This window comes from Hemitrygon akajei, chromosome 19 (assembly GCF_048418815.1).
Source record: "Hemitrygon akajei chromosome 19, sHemAka1.3, whole genome shotgun sequence".
In the NCBI taxonomy this organism is placed as follows: Eukaryota; Metazoa; Chordata; class Chondrichthyes; order Myliobatiformes; family Dasyatidae; genus Hemitrygon; species Hemitrygon akajei.
The window spans coordinates 2,011,688-2,037,863 of NC_133142.1; the positions used below are offsets into that span (position 1 = coordinate 2,011,688).

The 26,176-nt window shown below is 51.9% G+C and overlaps 1 protein-coding gene across 1 annotated transcript in view; it reads right to left on the bottom strand.

Annotated features, from left to right (window-relative positions):
- lamb2 (laminin, beta 2 (laminin S)) overlaps positions 1–26,176 on the bottom strand; it is a gene marked incomplete at its 5' end in the record, with an annotated part of 243,025 nt that overhangs the window by 153,488 nt on the left and 63,361 nt on the right. The window contains 5 exon segments of the mRNA XM_073072944.1: positions 22–142; positions 723–925; positions 15,296–15,359; positions 18,134–18,157; positions 18,159–18,323. Coding sequence (XP_072929045.1) covers positions 22–142; positions 723–925; positions 15,296–15,359; positions 18,134–18,157; positions 18,159–18,323 — 577 coding nt within the window.

Genomic DNA, 26,176 nt, shown 5'->3' on the forward strand with positions numbered 1-26,176 from the left:
GACTCGTGTGCTCACACTTACGCTTGCAGGCATTGGTGCTCCGACCCTCGGCCGGTTTCCAGGGCAGCTCGTTATAAAAGTCGTCACATTTCTCGCAGTTCAGTCCGTTGGTGTTGTGCTTGCAAACACACCCGCCGTGAACCTAGTACAGAGAGACCACCGCTCAGACACAATGACACCGGGCGTCAGGAATCCCAAGACTCACCCTTCGAAGACTTGGTGTTAGAAACTTCATCTTTAACAACAAATCTGCTGGATCTGACCCTCTGATTAGATCAGCTCTAATCCTGGTGTACCATTTGTAAAGGGGGCTCCCAGCCTTGGAGATAACCCTTCCCCAGCAACATCTCGATACAGGTAACAAGATAAGAGAAATACAGTAGCTCGAGGGACTTTTCCCCCCAGGGAGAAAATGGCTAATATGAGGGGGCGTAATTTTAAACTGGAGGAAAGTATGGGGGGTGGGGATGTCAAATGTAGATCTTTCACACAGACAGTAGTGGGTGATGAGGGGTGATGGTAGTAGAGACAGGCAGACTCTTAGATTGGCACATGGATGATAGAAAAATGGAGGCTGTGTAGGAGGGAAGGGTTCGATTGATTTCAGAGTAGGTTAAAAGGTCGGCACGACATTGTGGGCTGAAGGGCCTGGGCTGTGCTGTAATGTTCTAAGTTAGTGACCCGCTATTGTGTCTGGACGACTTGCGGAAGAAACTGCATACCATCCCTTCGATGTCCCCTCGGACGCCCGCGATGGGCGCACACTCACTGGCGTGTCCGTAGCAGAAGCAGTTACCCCGGATTACCAGCTCATACACGGCATAGTAATACTTCTCCTTAATCTCGTGGCGCGAGTCCAGCAGGTTATCGCCCAGCGTGCGCAGCTTGGTGAAGTTTACCCGCAGGTTGGTGATCTTCAGCAGATCTTCAACGAGAGGAGAACAAAGCAGTGAGAGGGAGGGGCAATCAGGGACTGTACAGGAGCAACAGGCCTTTTTCCATCTCACTCCTGCCCAATGTACAGCAAGGTCTCACACACAGATAATCAGGTGCTGGTGATCATAAGACCATTAGATATTGGAGCAGAATTAGTCTGCTCTGCCATTTCATTATGGCTGATCCAATTTTCCTCTCAGCCTGAATCTCCTGCCTTCTCCCCGTATCCCTTCATGCCCTGACCAATCAAGAATCTGTCAACCTCTGCCTTAAATATACATAAAGACTTGGCCTCCACAGCTGCTTGTGGCAAAGAATTCCACAGATTCACCACCTCTGGCTAAAGAAATTCCTCCTCATCGCAATTCTAAGAGGACACTGCTCTACTGTGAGCATGTGTCCTCTGGTCTTAGACTCTCCCATCAGAAACATCCTCTCCACATCTACTCTGTCTGTGTCCTCTGGTTCTAGACTCCCCCACTATAGGAAACATCCTCTCCCCATCCACTCTATCTGTGTCCTCTGGCCTTAAACTCCACTATAGGAAACATCCTCTCTACATCCACTCTGTATCCTCTGGTCTTAGTCTCCCCCACTATAGGAAACATCCTCTCCACATCCACTCTATCTGTGTCCTCTGGTCCTAGTCTCCCCCACTACAGGAAACATCCTCTCCACATCCACTCCATCTGTGTCCTCTGGTCCTAGTCTCCCCCACTACAGGAAACATCCTCTCCACATCCACTCTATCTGTGTCCTCTGGTCCTAGACTCCCCCACTATAGGAAACATCCTCTCCACATCCACTCTATCTGTGTCCTCTGGTCCTAGACTCCCCCACTACAGGAAACATCCTCTCCACATCCACTCTATCTGTGTCCTCTGGTCCTAGTCTCCCCCACAATAGGAAACATCCTCTCCACATCCACTCTATCTGTGTCCTCTGGTCCGAGACTCCCCCACTACAGGAAACATCCTCTCCACATCCACTCTATCTGTGTCCTCTGGTCCTAGACTCCCCCACTATAGGAAACATCCTCTCCACATCCACTCTATCTGTGACCTCTGGTCCTAGACTCCCCCACTATAGGAAACATCCTCTCCACATCCACTCTATCAAGGCCTTTCACCATTTGATTGTTTTCAATGAAATCACCCCTCATTCTTCTGAATTATGGTGAATACAGGCCCAGAGCCGTCAACTGCTCTTCATTTCACAAGCCATTCAATCCTGGAATCATTTTTGTGAACTTCCTTTGAACTCTCTCCAGTTTCAGCACATCTTTTGTAAGATAAGGAACATAAAACTGCTCCCAATACAAAGTGAGGCCTCACCAAAGCTTTGTAAAGTCCTCTTGAGGTGAATGCTAACATCATATTCGCATTCCTCACCGCAGACGCAACCTGCAAGTTAACCTTTAGAGAATCCTGCACAAGGACTCCCAAGGCCCTGTGCACTTCAGGTTTTTATTTGTATTTTCTCTCTATTCTCTCATTTCTTCCACCAAAGTGCACGACCTGAGCTGCTTCCCTCGGAGGGGCGGCTGGTTCGAGTCGCTTCCCTCGGAGGGGCCGCTGGTTCCAGTTGCTTCCCTCGGAGGGGCGGCTGGTTCGAGTCGCTTCCCTCGGAGGGGCCACTGGTTCCAGTTGCTTCCCTCGGAGGGGCCGCCGGTTCGAGTTGCTTCCCTCGGAGGGGCCGCCGGTTCCAGTCGCTTCCCTCGGAGGGGCCGCTGGTTCGAGTTGCTGCCCTCGGAGGGGCCGCTGGTTCCAGTTGCTGCCCTCGGAGGGGCCGCTGGTTCGAGTTGCTTCCCTCGGAGGGGCCGCTGGTTCGAGTTGCTTCCCTCGGAGGGGCCGCTGGTTCCAGTTGCTGCCCTCGGAGGGGCCGCTGGTTCGAGTTGCTTCCCTCGGTGGGGCCGCTGGCTCCAGTCGCTTCCCTCGGAGGGGCCGCTGGTTCCAGTCGCTTCCCTCGGAGGGGCCGCTGGTTCGAGTTGCTGCCCTCGGAGGGGCCGCTGGTTCGAGTTGCTTCCCTCGGAGGGGCCGCTGGTTCGAGTTGCTTCCCTCGGAGGGGCCGCTGGTTCGAGCTGCTGTCCTCGGAGGGGCCGCTGGCTCCAGTTGCTTCCCTCGGAGGGGCCGCTGGCTCCAGTTGCTTCCCTCGGAGGGGCCGCTGGCTCCAGTTGCTTCCCTCGGAGGGGCCGCTGGTTCGAGTTGCTTCCCTCGGAGGGGCCGCTAGTTCGAGCTGCTGTCCTCGGAGGGGCCGCTGGCTCCAGTTGCTTCCCTCGGAGGGGCCGCTGGCTCCAGTTGCTTCCCTCGGAGGGGCCGCTGGTTCGAGCTGCTGTCCTCGGAGGGGCCGCTGGTTCGAGTTGCTGTCCTCGGAGGGGCCGCTGGTTCGAGTTGCTTCCCTCGGAGGGGCCGCTGGTTCGAGCTGCTGTCCTCGGAGGGGCCGCTGGCTCCAGTTGCTTCCCTCGGAGGGGCCGCTGGCTCCAGTTGCTTCCCTCGGAGGGGCCGCTGGTTCGAGCTGCTGTCCTCGGAGGGGCCGCTGGCTCCAGTTGCTTCCCTCGGAAGGGCCGCTGGCTCCAGTTGCTTCCCTCGGAGGGGCCGCTGGCTCCAGTTGCTTCCCTCGGAGGGGCCGCTGGTTCGAGCTGCTGTCCTCGGAGGGGCCGCTGGCTCCAGTTGCTGCCCTCGGAGGGGCCGCTGGTTCCAGTTGCTTCCCTCGGAGGGGCCGCTGGCTCCAGTTGCTTCCCTCGGAGGGGCCGCTGGTTCGAGCTGCTGTCCTCGGAGGGGCCGCTGGTTCCAGTCGCTTCCCTCGGAGGGGCCGCTGGTTCGAGCTGCTGTCCTCGGAGGGGCCGCTGGTTCGAGTTGCTTCCCTCGGAGGGGCCGCTGGTTCCAGTTGCTTCCCTCGGAGGGGCCGCTGGTTCCAGTTGCTTCCCTCGGAGGGGCCGCTGGCTCCAGTTGCTTCCCTCGGAGGGGCCGCTGGTTCGAGCTGCTGTCCTCGGAGGGGCCGCTGGTTCCAGTCGCTTCCCTCGGAGGGGCCGCTGGTTCGAGCTGCTGTCCTCGGAGGGGCCGCTGGTTCGAGTTGCTTCCCTCGGAGGGGCCGCTGGTTCCAGTTGCTTCCCTCGGAGGGGCCGCTGGTTCCAGTCGCTTCCCTCGGAGGGGCCGCTGGTTCCAGTCGCTTCCCTCGGAGGGGCCGCTGGTTCGAGTCGCTGCCCTCGGAGGGGCCGCTGGTTCGAGTTGCTTCCCTCGGAGGGGCCGCTGGTTCGAGTTGCTTCCCTCGGAGGGGCCGCTGGTTCGAGTTGCTTCCCTCGGAGGGGCCGCTGGTTCGAGTTGCTTCCCTCGGAGGGGCCGCTGGTTCGAGTTGCTTCCCTCGGAGGGGCCGCTGGCTCCAGTTGCTTCCCTCGGAGGGGCCGCTGGTTTGAGTTGCTGCCCTCGGAGGGGCCGCTGGTTCCAGTTGCTTCCCTCGGAGGGGCCGCTGGCTCCAGTTGCTGTCCTCGGAGGGGCCGCTGGTTCGAGTTGCTTCCCTCGGAGGGGCCGCTGGTTCGAGCTGCTGTCCTCGGAGGGGCCGCTGGCTCCAGTTGCTTCCCTCGGAGGGGCCGCTGGTTCGAGTTGCTTCCCTCGGAGGGGCCGCTGGTTCGAGCTGCTGTCCTCGGAGGGGCCGCTGGTTCCAGTTGCTTCCCTCGGAGGGGCCGCTGGTTCGAGTTGCTTCCCTCGGAGGGGCCGCTGGTTCGAGTTGCTGCCCTCGGAGGGGCCGCTGGTTCCAGTTGCTTCCCTCGGAGGGGCCGCTGGTTCGAGTTGCTTCCCTCGGAGGGGCCGCTGGTTCGAGTTGCTTCCCTCGGAGGGGCCGCTGGTTCGAGTCGCTGCCCTCGGAGGGGCCGCTGGTTCGAGTTGCTTCCCTCGGAGGGGCCGCTGGTTCCAGTTGCTTCCCTCGGAGGGGCCGCTGGCTCCAGTTGCTTCCCTCGGAGGGGCCGCTGGTTTGAGTTGCTGCCCTCGGAGGGGCCGCTGGTTCCAGTTGCTTCCCTCGGAGGGGCCGCTGGTTCCAGTTGCTGCCCTCGGAGGGGCCGCTGGTTTGAGTTGCTGCCCTCGGAGGGGCCGCTGGTTCGAGTTGCTTCCCTCGGAGGGGCCGCTGGTTCGAGTTGCTGCCCTCGGAGGGGCCGCTGGTTCGATCCCAATGCTCTCGGAGGTGCTACGGAAATTCTGGATTGGAGTGGAGTTCCTGAGGGTATCTCTCAATTCCGTGCCGAGTGCTGGATGGTGTTTAGGGTTTGATGTTCTTGTTTCTCCACATGAGTGATCTGCTGGCTTTTGTGTGAGGGAGGGGTCCGGGTTTGCGAGTTTTTCTTTCTTTTTCCATGCAGGGGGAATCAATGTCTTTCTTTCGACTACTTCTATTATTTTCTGTATTCTATGGCTATCTGGAGAAGACAACTCTCAGAGTTGTATTCTGTATACATACCTCGATAATAAAATGGATCTTTAAACCTTTGTTACACTTGCTGACACTGTATTCCATCTGCCATTTCTTTGCCCATTCTCCTAATCTGTCTAAATCCTTCTGTAGCGTCTCTACTTCCTCAAAACCACCTGACCCTCCACCCATCTTCAAATCATCTGCAAACTTTGCAACAAAGCCATCAATTCCATCATCCAAATCACTGACATAAATGTGATGTTGGTAGAAGAGTGAGTGGCTCAGGGGAAGTGGGTGAGGCCACTCACACAAGGGGGAGAGACAAATCTCTCCATCACCTCGACGGAAACAGCAAATAGAATTGATCCTTGCTCCTCAGTCCCGAAGGCTCTGATCAACTCCTCCTTTCTAAACATCCCATGAAGCTCCTCCAGATAACTTTGTGTCTCTGCAAACTCACATTCTGATTTTATTTTCCTTTTCGATGTCTAGTCCTTTCTGAGGAACTGAAATTACCCCAATCACCAGCCTTCCTTCCCCTTGGTCATGTCCTTTGATCTAACATAATCTGTATCTTGTCTACCACCTTTCCTGCTGCCCACACCCAAAAGGAATACATTGTATTTTGAACAGTTTGTCCCTTCAACATCAGCCATTGCTCGTTTCCTGACATGACGTGATTCCTGATTTACTGCAGTCAATCCACACCTGTTCAGTGCTTTGTTTCGATAGAACACACCAAACAAATCCAAGTAACTGACCGTGAAACAGGATGTCACAGAACTCAGAGCACACGTACAACGAGACATCAAAACACAGAGTGAAAAGTATCGTCCGTGTCGATGACCGACACACAGTGAAACGTATCGTCCGTGTCGACGACCGACACACAGTGAAACGTATCATCCGTGACGACAACCCACACAGTGAAACGTGTCGTCCGTGTCGACGACCGACACTCAGTGAAACGTGTCGTCCGTGACGACGACCCACAGTGAAACGTGTCATCCGTGTCGACGACCGACACTCAGTGAAACGTATCGTCCGTGTGAACGACCGACAGACAGTGAAAGGTATCGTCCGTGATGACGACCGACACACAGTGAAACGTATCGTCCGTGACGACGACCCACACACAGTGAAACGTATCGTCCGTGTTGACGACCGACACTCAGTGAAACGTATCGTCCGTGACGACGACCGACAGACAGTGAAACGTATCGTCCGTGTTGACGACCGACACACAGTGAAAGGTATCGTCCGTGACGACCGACACACAGTGAAACGTCTCGTCCGTGACGACAACCCACACACAGTGAAACGTATCGTCCGTGACGACAACTGACACAGTGAAACGTATCGTCCGTGACAATGACCGACACTCAGTGAAACGTATCGTCCGTGACGACGACCGACACTCAGTGAAACGTATCGTCCATGTCGACGACCGACAGACAGTGAAAAGTATCGTCCGTGTCGACGACCGACACAGTGAAAGGTATCGTCCGAGTCGACGACCGACACACAGTGAAACGTCTCGTCCGTGACGACGACCGACACACAGTGAAACGTCTCGTCCGTGACGACGACCCACACACAGTGAAATGTATCGTCCGTGTCGACAACCCACACAGTGAAACGTACCGTCCGCGTCGACGACCGACACTCAGTGAAACGTATCGTCCGTGTCGACGACCCACACAGTGAAACGTACCGTCCGTGTCGACGACCGACACTCAGTGAAACGTATCGTCCGTGTCGACGACCCACACAGTGAAACGTACCGTCCGTGTCGACGACCGACACACAGTGAAAGGTATCGTCCGTGTCGACGACCCACACAGTGAAACGTACCGTCCGTGTCGACGACCGACACACAGTGAAATGTATCGTCCGTGATGACGACCCACACAGTGAAACGTATCGTCCGTGACGACGACCCACACAGTGAAACGTACCGTCCGTGTCGACGACCAACACTCAGTGAAACGTATCATCCGTGACGACGACCGACAGACAGTGAAACGTATCGTCCATGTCGACGACCGACACAGTGAAACGTATCGTCCGTGACGACGACCGACAGACAGTGAAACATATCGTCCATGTCGACGACCGACACAGTGAAACGTATCGTCCATGACGACGACCGACAGACAGTGAAACGTATCGTCCGTGTTGACGACCGACACTCAGTGAAACGTATCGTCCGTGTTGACGACCGACAGACAGTGAAACGTATCGTCCGTGTTGACGACCGACACACAGTGAAAGGTATCGTCCGTGACGACCGACACACAGTGAAACGTCTCGTCCGTGACGACAACCCACACACAGTGAAACGTATCGTCCGTGACGACGACCGACAGACAGTGAAACATATCGTCCATGTCGACGACCGACACAGTGAAACGTATCGTCCATGACGACGACCGACAGACAGTGAAACGTATCGTCCGTGTTGACGACCGACACTCAGTGAAACGTATCGTCCGTGTTGACGACCGACAGACAGTGAAACGTATCGTCCGTGTTGACGACCGACACACAGTGAAAGGTATCGTCCGTGACGACCGACACACAGTGAAACGTCTCGTCCGTGACGACAACCCACACACAGTGAAACGTATCGTCCGTGTTGACGACCGACACTCAGTGAAACGTATCGTCCGTGTTGACGACCGACACTCAGTGAAACGTACCGTCCGTGACGCCGACCAACAGAGTCCATTTTTGGACTGTCAGAGGAAACTGGAGCAGGGGGAGAACGAACAAACTGCTGTCAGGCAGTGGTGGGAAGGAAACGCTGCCCACGTAGAGTGTTACGATAACCGCTACGCTACCATGCCTCCCGCCATTGACACACACCAATTCTGATCACAGGTCAGCAGTTTCATCTTCCTGGGCCCATCACGTTGGTGCAATCACAGCAGGGGCTATAGTTCATCAGGATTTTGAGATTTGGTTTGTTAGCAAAGACCGTCAAATTTCTTTGAGTTCCCTTTATACTGCCTACCTCTCTGAGGGTCTGTGACATGGACAGGAACTGGGCCTTGGCACCCACGATGACTGACCACTTCCTTCTCCCGTGGCTAAACCCACAACACTTGCAGTTACTTCCCGACAAGAAGCTCAGGGTTTCAGAGTTACTTCCTGACAACAGGCTGAGGAACGCAAAGGTTCCAGAGGTGGGCAGAGTGTGAAAGTGTTGCCATACTGAAAGACTGAATTCAAAATCTATCATGCCTCGCACCCAATGAGGTCCTACCCAATTTACTTCATGTTATAAGTGTAAGAACCAGACAGAAAGGATGATCTCCAGCCCACTGATTAACAGTCATGGATCCCCTCCATAGTTACCATCTCTCTCAAGAGTCACGAGAGAGTCATTAAATTATTACAAGCTGTTTGGCCCAACAAGTCTCTGTCAGCCTCAAGCTGAGCTGAGTCATTTCCCCGCGCTAACTCCAGCAACCCCACAAGTTATTTCCCCAAACAGTTCAGAACCCCTGGGCTCTGTCCCCACCTCCCCTCCTGCAGCAGATTCCAATCACTCTCTGCGTAGACAGTCCATGAAAATGCAAGCTTGCCCAGAGAGAAGCACAAAAACTGGTGTTAATTGAAAGCTTCTGAGAGGCGGGCAGAGGTTCTTGTATTTGTTTATGTTGCGAGCTATGATTCAGTAAATGAAGAGCTTTGCACAGCTTCCAACACCACCGAGGAAGAAATGTACAGAGTGCTCGTCTCTACTTCCCGAGGAGACTGAGGTCCTTTAACATCCGCCGGACGATGCTGAGGATGTTCTACGAGTCTGTGGTGGCCAGTGCTATCATGTTTGCTGTTGTGTGCTGGGGCAGCAGGCTGAGGGTATCAGACACCAACAGAATCAACAAACTCATTTGTAAGGCCAGTGATGTTGTGGGGGTGGAACTGGACTCTGACGGCGGTGTCTGAAAAGAGGACGCTGTCCAAGTTGCATGCCATTTTGGACAATGACTCCCATCCTCTCCATTATGTACTGGTTAGGCACAAGAGTACATTCAGCCAGAGACTCATTCCACTGAGATGTAACACTGAGCATCATAGGAAGTCATTCCTACCCGTGGCCATCAAACTTTACAACTCCTCCCTCAGAGTGTCAGACACCCTGAGCCAATAGGCTGGTCGTGGACTTATTTCCACTTGGCATGATTAACTTACTATTATTTAATTATTTATGGTTTTATATTGCTATATTTCTACACTATTCTTGGTTGATGTGGCTGTAACGAAACGCAATTTCCCTCGGGATCAATAAAGTATGTCTGTCTGTCTGGACATCTGCAAACGTTACAGAAGAGCTGGAGATCCTTGGGGAAATGACAAATGAAGGAGTTAATATTAATTGCCTATGTCCCTAACTGCCCTCAGGAAGACAGGGGAAGGCTGCTTTCTTGAACCGCTTGATCCCGGTGAAGGAGGGTCATGTAGAAGACTGCCAAAGATCAGTTGCAGATATTGGCAGAGAAGATTAACCCCGATAAATGTGAGGTGTTGCAACTCGGTGGGTCAAATATAAAGTGTCGGCACATTGGTGGGAGCAAGACTCCTAACAGTGTTGATGAGCAGAGGGGTCTTGGAGGGCCAAGACCACAGACAGAAAGTTGTGTTGCAGTTTTATAAAACTCTAGTTATGCCACATCTGGAACATTGCACACAGTTCTGATTCCCCATTACAGGAAGGATTTCGAGGCTTTGGAAAGGGTGCAGAAGAGGTTTTCCAGGATGTAGCCTGGATTACAGGACATGTGCTATTATGAGAGGCTGGAAAAACTCGGGCTGTTCTCTCTGGAGTGGTGGAGCCTGAGGGGAGATCTGATAGAGGTTTACAAGATTATGAGAGGCATTGACAGAGTAGACCGGGAGTATCTGTTTCCCGAGGTGGATATCAAGTTCAAGTCACTTTTTATTGACATTTCGACCATAACTGCTGGTACAGTACACAGTAAAAACGAGACAACTTTTTTCAGGACCATGGTGTTACATGAAACAGTACGTACATACTACGTAAAAACAACACAGAAAAAAACGACACTAGACTACAGACCTACCCAGGACTGCATAAAGTGCACAAAACAGTGCAGGCATTACAATAAATAATAAACGAGACAATAGGGCAGTAAGCTGTCAGTCCAGGCTCTGGGTATTGAGGATTCTGACAGCTTGGGGGAAGAAACTGTTATATAGTCTGGTCGTGAGAGCCGGAATGCTTCGGAGCCTTTTCCCAGACGGCAGGAGGGAGAAGAGATTGTATGAGGGGTGCATGGGGTCCTTCATAATGCTGTTTCCTTTGCGGATGCAGCGTGTAGTGTAAATGTCCATGATGGCGGGAAGAGAGACCCCGATGACCTTCTCAGCTGACCTCACTATCCGCTGCAGAGTCTTGCGATCCGAGACGGTGCAATTTCCGAACCAGGCAGTGATGCAGCTGCTCAGGATGCTCTCAATACAACCCCTGTAGAATGTGATGAGGATGGGGGGTGGGAGATGGACTCTCCTCAGTCTTCGCAGAAAGTAGAGACGCTGCTGGGCTTTCTTTGCTATGGAGCTGGTGTTGAGGGACCAGGTGAGATTCTCCGCCAGGTGAACACCAAGAAATTTGGTGCTCTTAACGATCTCTACCGAGGAGCCGGCGATGTTCAGCGGGGAGTGGTCGCTCCGTGCCCTCCTGAAGTCAACAACCATCTCTTTTGTTTTGTTCACATTCAGAGACAGGTTGTTGGCTCTGCACCAGTCCGTTAGCTGCTGCACCTCCTCTCTGTAAGCTGACTCGTCGTTCTTGCTGATGAGACCCACCACGGTCGTGTCATCGGCGAACTTGATGATGTGGTTCGAGCTGTGTGTTGCAGCACAGTCGTGGGTCAGCAGAGTGAACAGCAGTGGACTGAGCACACAACCCTGGGGAACCCCTGTGCTCAGTGTGATGGTGTTGGAGATGCTGCTCCCGATCCGGACTGACTGAGGTCTCCCAGTCAGGAAGTCTAGGATCCAGTTGCAGAGGGAGGTGTTCAGGCCCAGTAGGCTCAGCTTTCCAATCTGTTTCTAATAACAGAGGGCATGCAAATAAGGTGAAGAGGAGAAGTTGAAAGGAGATGTGCAGGGCAAATGGTGGGGGTGTGGAACACGCTGCCAGGGGTGCAGGTGCAAGCAGATGTGACAGAAGCAGTTCAGAGTCTCTTAGAGAGGAGCATGAGAGAGTGCCGAGAATGAACGTCAGAGGCCCAGTATCGAGGCTTGTAACAGAAGGTGACGTTGCTCCTCAATCGTCTGTGAACACTGTTGGAACAGTGCAGGGGGGCCAATTGCAGATCCAGTGTCATGCCCGTGGACGGAGCAGAGGGGTCCTCACCCGGCCCCAGTCTGCTCTCCAGTGTAGAGGGTCGCACACTGTGCAGCAGGCCGGATTGGAGTCGCTGTCACCTGGAGGGAATGCTGGGTGGACGGGAGGAAAGTGCTTCGTCCGCGCCATGGCGACGGGGACGTGGAATGCAATACTGGAAGCCAAAGCCCAAACTTGGCAATGCTGGAAATCAAGGCCTGAATGTCAAAGACCAAAGGCAGTGTGTCTGGAAACTGAGGCCCAATAAGTGAAAAGTTCCGGGTCTGCGTGTCCGCAAATCAGAGGCCCGGTATCCGGCAGTCCGAGAGTCAGGGGCCGACAACCACTCTGAAGGCATCCTGTCCTGTCCTGTCCTGTCCTGGCGGGCGGAGGTGTGTGTGAGTGAGTGTGAGTGTGTGAGAGAGAGAGAGTGAGAGAGTGTGAATGTGTCTGTGTGTATGAGGGAGTGTGAGAGTCTGTGAATGTGTGTGTGTGAGTGTGTGTGAGTGAGTGTGTGAGTGTGTGTGTGTGTGAGAGTGCGTGAGTGTGAGTGTGTGTGTGAGAGTGAGTGAGTGAGAGAGTGTGAGTGTGTCTGTGTGTATGAGGGAGTGTGAGAGTCTGTGAATGTGTGTGTGTTTGTGTGTGTGAGTGTGTGTGTGAGTGAGTGAGTGAGTGTGTGTGTGAGAGTGAGTGAGTGAGTGAGAAAGTGTGAGTGTGTCTGTGTGTATGAGGGAGTGTGAGAGTCTGTGAATGTGTGTGTGTGTGTGTGTGTGAGTGAGTGTGTGTGTGAATGTGTGTGAGTTTGTGTGAGTGAGTGTGTGTGTTTGTGTGTTTGAGTGTTTGAGTGTGTGTGAGTGAGTGAGTGTGTGTGTGAGTGTGTGTGTGTGAGTGTGTTTGTGTGTGTGAGTGTGTGTGTGAGAGTCTGTGAATGTGTGTGTGAGTGAGTGTGTGTGTGTTTGTGTGTGTGAGTGAGTGCGAGTGTGTGAGTGAGTGTGTGTGTTTGTGTGTGTATGAGGGAGTGTGAGAGTCTGTGAATGTGTGTGTGTGGTGTGAGTGAGTGAATGAGAGAGTATGAGTGTGTCTGTGTGTATGAGGGAGTGTGAGAGTCTGTGAATGTGTGTGTGAGTGTGTGTGCATTTGTGTGTGTGAGTGTGTGTGAGTGAGTGTGTGTGTGTGAATCTGTGTGTGTGAGTGAGAGTGAGTGAGTGTGTGTGATTGTGAGTATGTGTGTGTGTTTGTGTGTGTGTGCGTGTGAGAGTGTGTGTGAGTGTGTGTGTGAGTGTGAGTGTGTAACGCATTTGGAGGGAGGAAAAGGGTTTGTTTCGTTCTGTTGTTGTTTCACTGAGCATTGTGGATATCCAATGCTGGTGCTGGAATGTGTGGCAACATTTGCGGGATGCCCCCCGTACACCCTGAGGGAGACCACTTCGCCGGGCGCCGATACTCTGTCCACTAGAAAAAGCGGGATCTCCTAGTGGCCACCCATTCCTATTCTGATATGTCTATCCATGGCCTCCTCTACTGTCACGATGAGGCCACACTCAGGTTGGAGGAACAACACTTGATATACCAGCTGGGTAGCCTCCAACCTGATGGCATGAACATCGATTTATCAAACTTACAATAATTGCCCCCCTTCACTATTCCCCATCCCCTTTCCCCCTCACCTCATCTCCTTACCTACCCATCACCTCCCTCTGGAGCTCCTCCCCCTTTTCTTTCTTCCATGGCCTTCTGTCCTCTCCTATCAGATTCCCCCTTCTCCAGCACAATGTTTCAAAGTACACAAATTGGAACCACTGTTTCCTGGAGCAAAGTAACCTCATTACATGTATTTTTAATATATTTTTTATTGTAAATTATAATTGTTTTATGCCTTCCACTGTACTGCTGCCAGAAAATAACAAATTTCACGACATCCATAGAAACATAGAAAATAGGTGCAGGAGTAGGCCATTCGGCCCTTCGAGCCTGCACCGCCATTCAGTATGATCATGGCTGATCATCCAACTCAGAACCCTGTACCTGCTTTCTCTCCATACCCCCGATCCCTTTAGCCACAAGGGTCATATCTAACTTCCTCTTAAATATAGCCAATGAACCGGCCTCAACTGTTTCCTGTGGCAGAGAAATCCACAGATTCACCACTCTCTGTGTGAAGAAGTTTTTCCTCATCTCGGTCCTAAAAGGCTTCCCCTTTATCCTTAAACTGTGACCCCTCGTTCTGGACTTCCCCAACATCGGAAACAATCTTCCTGCATCTAGCCTGTCCAATCCTTTAGAATTTTATACGTTTCAATAAGATCCCCCCTCAATCTTCTAAATTCCAGTGAGTATAAGCCTAGTCAATCCAGTCTTTCTTCATATGAAAGTCCTGCCATCCCAGGAATCAATCTGGTGAACCTTCTCTGTACTCTCTCTATGGCAAGAATGTCTTTCCTCAGATTAGGGGACCAAAATTGCACACAATATTCTAGGTGCGGTCTCACCAAGGCCTTGTACAACTGCAGTAGAACCTCCCTGCTCCTGTACTCAAATCCTTTTGCTATGAATGCCAACATACCATTTGCCTTTCTCACCGCCTGCTGTACCTGCATGCCCACCTTCAATGACTGGTGTACAATGATACCCAGGTCTCGTTGCACCTCCCCTTTTCCTAATCGGCCACCGTTCAGATAATAATCTGTTTTCCTGTTCTTGCAACCAAAGTGGATAACCTCACATTTATCCACATTAAATTGCATCTGCCATGAATTTGCCCACTCACCTAACCTATCCAAGTCACCCTGCATCCTCTTAGCATCCTCCTCACAGCTAATACGTCAGTGACAAGAAACCTGATTGTGATTCATGTCTCACCCTGAATTGTTAAGGCCGGCTCCCACAGCCCTCTGATGTGGATTCTCATCCATGTGTTCTCCTTCCCTCTCCCTCCCTCCCCTTCCCTTCCAGACCTCCTCCCTCCCCCTCCCTTCCAGACCTCCTCCCTCCCCCTCCCTTCCAGACCTCCTCCCTCCCCCTCCCTTTCAGACCTCCTCCCTCCCCCTCCCTTCCAAACCTCCTCCCTCCCCCTCCCTTCCAGACCTCCTCCCTCCCCCTCCCTTTCAGACCTCCTCCCTCCCCCTCCCTTCCAAACCTCCTCCCTCCCTCTCCCTTCCAGACCTCCTCCCTCCCTCTCCCTTCCAAACCTCCTCCCTCCCCCTCCCTTCCAAACCTCCTCCCTCCCCCTCCCTTCCAGACCTCCTCCCTCCCCCTCCCTTCCAGATCTCCTCCCTCCCCCTCCCTTCCAAACCTCCTCCCTCCCCCTCCCTCCAGACCTCCTCCCTCCCCCTCCCTTCCAAACCTCCTCCCTCCCCCTCCCTTCCAGACCTCCTCCCTCCCCCTCCCTTTCAGACCTCCTCCCTCCCCCTCCCTTCCAAACCTCCTCCCTCCCTCTCCCTTCCAGACCTCCTCCCTCCCCCTCCCTTCCAAACCTCCTCCCTCCCCCTCCCTTCCAGACCTCCTCCCTCCCCCTCCCTTCCAAACCTCCTCCCTCCCTCTCCCTTCCAGACCTCCTCAACCTCGGTAGCTCACGACGAGGGTTTTGACACTGGGACTTACTCTGTATTCGAGGGCTGTAGGGATCCTGGATGAGGATGGCAGGGTCCAGCACTCTGTAGATCACCTGGTAAGGACAAAGTTCCTCCCATCAGACAGGGGCCATGGAGAACAGATGGCAAGAGCTGACGCCTACTTGTGTGAAACGTTTTAATTGGAATAGAGAGATGTTCCACCCCACACCTCCTCCCCTCCACTCCTCATGGAAACGTCCCTCCCCCAGAGCTCCCCATACCAGACTCTGCCCCCTTCTCCAAACCTCTCGCCAGGCGTCGCGGTGTTAGGGTGCAGATGTGGGGCCACACTGAGCATTGCTTTCGTCAGCCTGCTATAAAGAAGGTGTTATTAAGCTAGAAAAGATGTTGAGTGCACTGGGAGGCTGACTTACAAGGCGGTTGCGTGGACCCCGGTACGTCGGAGATTGAGGGATGACCCAGTGGAGGTACACAAGACCCAATGGACACACACTTCTTTACAGGGAGGGGTGTGAAAACCAGGCAGAGGTTTGAGATTGAAAAGGGGCATCAGGAGCAGCTTCTTCACGCAGAAGGAGCTGTGTATTTGGAATGAGCTGCCAGAGATATTGGTGGAGGCGGAGACATTAGCAATGAAAAGCCATCTGGGTAAATGCATGGATTGCAGAGGTTTAGAGGGCAGATGGGACTCTCTTGCTGGGCAACACTGGCAGCATGCATTAGATGGACTGAATGGTCTGGTTCCATGATCGTGGCTGTAAAAACGGGAAGATGTGCTTGATACTGTTTGAAAAGTGAGAGGCTGAACGATGTTGCTGTTCACAGGGCCCTGGAGCCCTCGTACAACAATCACTGAAGGTTAACTTACAGGAACAGTGGAGGGACGGGTTCTGTGTGTCTGGGTCCAGTGGAGGCTGGAGGTGTTAGGGGACTGTGTGCACGTGTGGGACAGAGGGAGGATTGGGGCCTGTTTTTCTGTCGTCTCTTCTGTTCTGTGTTGTTCTGCCAGACATTGTTACGTTGGCACTGGAATGTTTGGCAACAGACGCGGGCTGCCGCGAGCACATCCTTGGTTGTGTTGATTGTAACCGCAAGTGACCCATTCCACTGTGTGTTTCGATGTACCTGTGATAAATAAACATGAACCCTGTTGGCCGTTGTGGGACAAGCCAGGCTCCAAGCATGCAGGGCCCAGGTGAGGGAGATCTGGTGACCCGACCAGTGGAAGGATGTAGGTGTGACAGAGGGAGTGCAGCAAAGGTCCAACAAATCTACCCCTGGGGTGGGGGCTTTGTCCAGCAAGGAGGTGTTAAGTGGACTGATCCTAACCCTTGAGTTTAGAAGGTTCTTTAGCCAAGGGGAGGTGAATCTGTGGAATTTGTCGCTACAGACAGCTGTGGGGGACAAGCCATCGGGTATATTTAAAGCAGACATTGATTGGTTCTTGATTAACATGAACTTCAAAGGTGATAGGGAGAAGGCAGGAGAAGGTCGAGAGAGAAAATTAATCAGCCATGATAGAATAGCAGAGCAGATTTGATGGGCTGAATAACTTAATTCTGCTCTTCTGTCTTACTGTCACAATACAAAACAGAACATTTCATAAAGGGTAAAGAGAGTTGAGGGTAGGTATAGGACCAATAGAAAATGACGCTGGAGATATTGTAATGAGAGATGCAGAGATGGCAGAGGAACAGACTGTGTATTTTGCATCGATCTTCACAGTGGAAGACATCTGCAGTATACTGGACATTCAAGAGTGTCAGGGAAGTGAAGCACATGCAGTGAAAATTATGACTGGGAGGTGCTCAGGAAGTTTAATGGTCTGAGGGTGGATAAATCTCCTGGACCTGATGGACTGCACCCTCGGGTTCTGAAGGAAGTAGATGGAGAGATTGCAGAGGCATTAACGATGATCTTTCAAGAATCAATAGATTCTGGCATTGTACCAGATGACTGGAAAATTGCAAATGTTACTCCGCTATTTAAGAAGGGTGAGAGGCAGCAGAAAGGAAACTATAGACCTGTTAGCCTGACATCAGTGATTGGGAAGTTGTTGGAATCAATTGTTAGGGAAGAGATTATGGAGTACCTGGAGGCACATGACAAGATAGGCCAAAGCCAGCATGGTTTCCTGAAAGGAAAATCCTGTCTGACTAACCTACTGCAATTTTTTGAGGAAGTTACAAGCAGGGTAGACAAAGGAGATGCAGTAGATGTGGTGTACTTGGATTTTCAGAAGGCCTTTGACAAGGTGCCTCACATGAGGCTGCTTAGCGAGGTAAGATCCCATGGAAATACAGGAGAGTTACTAGCATGGGTGGAGCATGGGTTGATCGGCAGAAAACAGAGTGGGAATAAAGGCTGGCTGCCGGTTACCAGTGGAGTCCCACAGGGGGTCGGTGTTGGGACGGCTGCTTTTTACGATGTACGTCAATGATTTGGACTATGGGATTAATGGATTTGTGGCTAAACGGACGATGATACAAAGGTAGGTGGAGGAGTGGGGTAGTGTTGAGGAAACAGAGAGCCTGCAGAGAGACTTAGATGGTTTAGGGGAATGGGCAGAGAAGTGGAGTTGGGATGACTGGAAGCAGACTCGATGGGCAGGATGGCCTACTTCTGCTCCTATATCTCATGGTCTTAAAATGTGTACAGGACCGATGTGGAGATGATGTGTTCCCCTGGATGGTCATCTCGAACCATCAGAATAAGGTTCCAGCCATCAGGATGGAGATGAGAAGAAATGTCTTCCTGGGGAGGGGGATTACTGATTCGGGGCTGGGAGGAGGTTTATGGGACTGGAAGAGAGATGTTTCCCAGCATACCACCGGCTGCCCAACAGACGAGTGGACATGTCACTCACCTCCCCCTCCGTCGAGGGTTCAATGTGCCGAGTAGCGCGATTCACAGATAACCTCGTCCACCTCCTTCAGGGGGCCCCGTCGGACGTTTGGAAAGTCAGACGCGCAGTCGTGGCTGAAATAACGGTAGGTTTGCCAGGTGCGGCCGAAGTCCGCTGACCGCTCGATCAGCATGGCAGCTGGCCGGAAGGTCTGTGAAAGCAACGTCGACCATACGGTCAGCTTCCGATCCTCTCTCCAAACTCCCCACTCAACCCTTCCTCCCCCCCATCCAGCAGCTGAGCCCCACAGCCAAGCAGCCCCTTCCTGATGGACTTCGCACCCTGCACATCTCTCGGTCAGGGAGTGGGACCAGGAGGAGACCCCGGTCGAGCTTAATTGGGCAGTGGGATACCTGGTGAAACCAGAGCAGAGATAACAGAACCACTGCCTTACAACTCCAGAAAGCCTGGTTCGATCCCATCTCAGACATTGTCTATGTGGAGTTTGCACGCTCCCCTTGTGACCACGTAAGCTTTCCTCAGGTGTTCCAGTTTCCTCCAACATCCCAACGGTGTGTTGGGTCAGTGGGTTAATGAGAAACCAAAAAAACAGAAAATACTGAGCAGGTTGGGCAGCGTCTGAGGGGTGAGAAACCCTTCGCCTGTCCTTACACAGGTCTTTGATCTGCATTGTTATTTCTGACCCTCTCTCAGAATGCTGCCCAACCTGCTGGTTAGTTCACTGTTCGTTTGTGAAGGAACTAGGTGAGTGTGCAGGAGAGCAGGGAGAGGTGGAGGGGGGTGACAGGGAGAGGGGGAGGGGGTGACAGGGAGAGAGGGGGAGGGGGGTGAGAGGGAGAGGTGGAGGGGGGTGACAGGGAGAGGGGGAGGGGGTGAGAGGGAGGGGGAGGGGTGACAGGGAGAGGGGGAGGGGGTGAGAGGGAGGGGGAGGGGTGAGAGGGAGAGGGGGAGGGGGTGAGAGGGAGAGGGGAGGGGTGAGAGGGAAGGAGGGTGACAGGGAGAGGGGGAGGAAGGTGACAGGGAGGAGGAGGAAGGTGACAGGGAGAGGGGGAGGAAGGTGACAGGGAGAGGAGGAGGGGGTGAGAGGGAGGGGGAGGGGTGAGAGGGAGAGGTGGAGGGGGGGTGACAGGGAGAGGGGGAGGGGGTGAGAGGGAGAGGAGGAGGGGGTGAGGGAGAGGGGGAGGAAGGTGACAGGGAGAGGAGGAGGGGGTGAGAGGGAGGGGTGAGAGGGAGAGGTGGAGGGGGGTGACAGGGAGAGGGGGAGGAAGGTGACAGGGAGAGGAGGAGGGGGTGAGAGGGAGGGGGGAGGGGTGAGAGGGAAGGAGGGTGACAGGGAGAGGGGGAGGAAGGTGACAGGGAGAGGAGGAGGGGGTGAGAGGGAGGGGAGGGGTGACAGGGAGAGGGGGGAGGGGGGTGACAGGGCTGGCAAAAACTCTCTCTCAGACCAGAGGGCCCAAAGGCCAAGGAGAATACACTTTCTGTCCTGGCCACGCAGCCCACTCCAAGGGTCACTCATCCCGGACCGAGGGTCACTCATCCTGGACCGAGGGTCACTCATCCCGGACCGAGGGTCATACGTCCCAGACAGAGCTTCTCACCAGCAGCACAGAATTTCCTTGCAGTGATTTAGTTGGAAAGTGAGAGGTCCTGAGGGTCAGGAGTCATGAGGCTGGTGTCAGGATTGGGAGAGGAGGGGCAGAAGCAGCACCCTCAAGGAAGCTGGTGGAGGTGATAGCTCTAACCCAAACCCCGTGTCCTGCTCACACAGTACCAGGGCAGGAGGTGAGGCGAAGATAGGGCCTCCTGTCACCCGTCTCCATGGTGATCGAGTGACGTCTCGCTCCATCTCTCTGGTGACCCCTTGCCACGTTACCCTCCGCATCACTTCACTTGCACACCTCAGTGACCCTTTTCCCCGAGATCCCTCGTCAATGTTCCAAACTGTGCGGGTGTGTGGCTGCCACACTCACATAGCCATTGTACCCACTCACATTCACTCATGTGAATGCACCCACTCACATAGCCATTGTACACACTCACATTCACTCATGTGAATGCACCCACTCACATAGCCATTGTACCCACTCACATAGCCATTGTACACACTCACATAGCCATTGTACACACTCACATTCACTCATGTGAATGCACCCACTCACATAGCCATTGTACCCACTCACATAGCCATTGTACACACTCACATAGCCATTGTACCCACTCACATAGCCATTGTACACACTCACATAGCCATTGTACCCACTCACATAGCCATTGTACCGCACTCACATAGCCATTGTACCGCACTCATATTCACTCATGTGAATGCACCCACTCACATAGCCATTGTACACACTCACATAGCCATTGTACCCACTCACATAGCCATTGTACACACTCACATTCACTCATGTGAATGCACCCACTCACATAGCCATTGTACCCACTCACATAGCCATTGTACACACTCACATAGCCATTGTACCCACTCACATTCACTCATGTGAATGCACCCACTCACATAGCCATTGTACCCACTCACATAGCCACTGTACCCACTCACATAGCCATTGTACCCACTCACATTCACTCATGGGAATGCACCCACTCACATAGCCATTGTACACACTCACATAGCCATTGTACCCACTCACATTCACTCATGTGAATGCACCCACTCACATAGCCATTGTTCCCACTCACATAGCCACTGTACCCACTCACATAGCCATTGTACCCACTCACATTCACTCATGTGAATGCACCCACTCACATAGCCATTGTACACACTCACATAGCCATTGTACCGCACTCACATAGCCATTGTACCCACTCACATTCACTCATGTGAATGTACCCACTCACGTAGCCATTGTACCCACTCACATTCACTCATGTGAATGCACCCACTCACATAGCCATTGTACACACTCACATAGCCATTGTACCCACTCACATAGCCATTGTACACACTCACATAGCCATTGTACCCACTCACATTCACTCATGTGAATGCACCCACTCACATAGCCATTGTACACACTCACATTCACTCATGTGAATGCACCCACTCACATAGCCATTGTACCACACTCACATAGCCATTGTACCCACTCACTTAGCCATTGTACACACTCACATAGCCACTGTACCCACTCACATAGCCATTGTACCCACTCACATAGCCATTGTACCCATTCACATTCACTCATGTGAATGCACCCACTCACATAGCCATTGTACCACACTCACATAGCCATTGTACCCACTCACATAGCCATTGTACCACACTCACATAGCCATTGTACCCACTCACATTCGCTCATGTGAATGCACCCACTCACATAGCTATTGTACCCACTCACATAGCCATTGTACCACACTCACATAGCCATTGTACCCACTCACATAGCCATTGTACCCACTCACATTCACTCATGTGAATGCACCCACTCACATAGCCATTGTACCCACTCACATAGCCATTCTACCCACTCACATAGCCATTGTACCACACTCACATAGCCATTGTACCCATTCACATTCACTCATGTGAATGCACCCACTCACATAGCCATTGTACCAACTCACTTAGACATTGAAAACACTCACATTCACTCATGTGAATGCACCCACTCACATAGCCATTGTACCCACTCACATAGCCATTGTACCCATTCACATTCACTCATGTGAATGCACCCACTCAAATAGCCATTGTACCCACTCATATAGCCATTGTATCCACTCACATTCACTCATGTGAATGCACCCACTCACATAGCCATTGTACCCACTCACTTAGCCATTGTACCCACTCACATAGCCACTGTACCACACTCACATAGCCATTGTACCCATTCACTTTCACCTATGTGAATGCACCCACTCACATAGCCATTGTACCCACTCACTTAGCCATTGTACCCACTCACATTCGTTCATGTGAATGCACCCACTCACATAGCCATTGTACCCACTCACTTAGCCATTGTATCACACTCACATAGCCATTGTACCCACTCACATAGCCATTGTACCCACTCACATTCGTTCATGTGAATGCACCCACTCACATAGCCATTGTACCCACTCACATAGCCATTGTACCCACTCACATTCGTTCATGTGAATGCACCCACTCACATAGCCATTGTACCCACTCACATAGCCATTGTACCCACTCACATTCGTTCATGTGAATGCACCCACTCACATAGCCATTGTACCCACTCACATAGCCATTGTACCCACTCACATTCGTTCATGTGAATGCACCCACTCACATAGCCATTGTACCCACTTATATAGCCATTGTACCCACTCACATAGCCATTGTACCCACTCACTTAGCCATTGTATCACACTCACATAGCCATTGTACCCACTCACATAGCCATTGTACCCACTCACATTCACTCATGTGAATGCACCCACTCACATAGCCATTGTACCCACTCACATAGCCATTGTACCCACTCACATAGCCATTGTACCCACTCACATTCGCTCATGTGAATGCACCCACTCACATAGCCATTGTACCCACTCACATAGCCATTGTACCGCACTCACATAGCCATTGTACACACTCACATAGCCATTGTACCCACTCACATAGCCATTCTACCCATTCACATTCACTCATGTGAATGCACCCACTCACATAGCCACTGTACCACACTCACATAGCCATTGTACCCACTCACATAGCCATTGTACCCACTCACATTCGCTCATGTGAATGCATCCACTAACATAGCCATTGTACCCACTCACATAGCCATTGTACCGCACTCACATAGCCATTGTACCCACTCACATAGCCATTGTACCCATTCACATTCACTCATGTGAATGCACCCACTCACATAGCCATTGTACACACTCACATAGCCATTGTACCCACTCACATGCACTCATGTGAATGCACCCACTCACATAGCCATTGTACCCACTCACATAGCCATTGTACCCACTCACATTCACTCATGTGAATGCACCCACTCACATAGCCATTGTACCCACTCACATAGCCATTGTACCACACTCACATAGCCATTGTACCCATTCACATTCACTCATGTGAATGCACCCACTCACATAGCCATTGTACCCACTCACATTCACTCATGTGAATGCACCCACTCACATAGCCATTGTACCACACTCACATAGCCATTGTACCCACTCACATAGCCATTGTACCCACTCACATTCACTCATGTGAATGCACCCACTCACATAGCCATTGTACCCACTCACATAGCCATTGTACCCACTCACATAGCCATTGTACCCACTCACATTCACTCATGTGAATGCACCCACTCACATAGCCATTGTACCCATTCACATTCACTCATGTGAATGCACCCACTCACATAGCCATTGTACACACTCACATAGCCATTGTACCCACTCACATTCACTCATGTGAATGCACCCACTCACATAGCCATTGTACCCACTCACATAGCCATTGTACCCACTCACATTCACTCATGTGAATGCACCCACTCACATAGCCATTGTACCCACTCACATAGCCATTGTACCACACTCACATAGCCATTGTACCCATTCACATTCACTCATGTGAATGCACCCACTCACATAGCCATTGTACCCACTCACATTCACTCATGTGAATGCACCCACTCACATAGCCATTGTACCACACTCACATAGCCATTGTACCCACTCACATAGCCATTGTACCCACTCACATTCACTCATGTGAATGCACCCACTCACATAGCCATTGTACTCACTCACATAGCCATTGTACCCACTCACATAGCCATTGTACCCACTCACATTCACTCATGTGAATGCACCCACTCACATAGCCATTGTACCCACTCACTTAGCCATTGTACCACTCTCACATAGCCATTGTACCACTCTCACATAGCCATTGTACCCACTCACTTAGCCATTGTACCACTCTCACATAGCCATTGTACCACTCTCACATAGCCATTGTACCCACTCACATTCGCTCATGAGAATGCACCCACTCACGTAGCCATTGTACCCACTCACGTAGCCATTGTACCCACTCACATTCGCTCATGTGAATGCACCCACTCACATAGCCATTGTACCCATTCACATTCACTCATGTGAATGCACCCACTCACTTAGCCATTGTACCCACTCACATAGCCATTGTACCCACTCACATAGCCATTGTACCCACTCACATAGCCATTGTACCCATTCACATTCACTCATGTGAATGCACCCGCTCACTTAGCCATTGTACCCACTCACATAGCCATTGTACACACTCACATAGCCATTGTACCCACTCACATTCACTCATGTGAATGCACCCACTCACATAGCCATTGTACCCACTCACATAGCCATTCTACCCACTCACATAGCCATTGTACCCACTCACATAGCCATTCTACCCACTCACATAGCCATTGTACACACTCACATAGCCATTGTACCACACTCACATAGCCATTGTACACACTCACATAGCCATTGTACACACTCATATAGCCATTGTACCCATTCACTTAGCCATTGTACCCACTCACATAGCCATTGTACACACTCACATAGCCATTGTACCACACTCACATAGCCATTGTACCCACTCACATAGCCACTGTACCCACTCACATTCACTCATGTGAATGCACCCACTCACATAGACATAGTACCCACTCACATAGCCATTGTACACACTCACATAGCCATTGTACCACACTCACATAGCCATTGTACCCACTCACTTAGCCATTGTACCACACTCACATAGCCATTGTACCCACTCACTTAGCCATTGTACCACACTCACATAGCCATTGTACACACTCACATAGCCATTGTACCACACTCACATAGCCATTGTACCCACTCACATAGCCATTGTACACACTCACATAGCCATTGTACACACTCACATTCACTCATGTGAATGCACCCACTCACATAGCCATTGTACCCACTCACATAGCCATTGTACACACTCACATAGCCATTGTACCCACTCACATAGCCATTGTACACACTCACATAGCCATTGTACCCACTCACATTCACTCATGTGAATGCACCCACTCACATAGCCATTGTACCACACTCACATAGCCACTGTACCCACTCACATAGCCATTGTACCCACTCACATTCACTCATGTGAATGCACCCACTCACATAGCCATTGTACCCACTCACATAGCCACTGTACCCACTCACATAGCCATTGTACCCACTCACATTCACTCATGTGAATGCACCCACTCACATAGCCATTGTACACACTCACATAGCCATTGTACCCACTCACATTCACTCATGTGAATGCACCCACTCACATAGCAATTGTACCCACTCACATAGCCACTGTACCCACTCACATAGCCATTGTACCCACTCACATTCACTCATGTGAATGCACCCACTCACATAGCCATTGTACACACTCACATAGCCATTCTACCCACTCACATAGCCATTGTACCCACTCACATAGCCATTGTACCGCACTCACATAGCCATTGTACCGCACTCATATTCACTCATGTGAATGCACCCACTCACATAGCCATTGTACACACTCACATAGCCATTGTACCCACTCACATAGCCATTGTACACACTCACATTCACTCATGTGAATGCACCCACTCACATAGCCATTGTACCCACTCACATAGCCATTGTACACACTCACATAGCCATTGTACCCACTCACATTCACTCATGTGAATGCACCCACTCACATAGCCATTGTACCCACTCACATAGCCACTGTACCCACTCACATAGCCATTGTACCCACTCACATTCACTCATGTGAATGCACCCACTCACATAGCCATTGTACACACTCACATAGCCATTGTACCCACTCACATTCACTCATGTGAATGCACCCACTCACATAGCCATTGTTCCCACTCACATAGCCACTGTACCCACTCACATAGCCATTGTACCCACTCACATTCACTCATGTGAATGCACCCACTCACATAGCCATTGTACACACTCACATAGCCATTGTACCGCACTCAC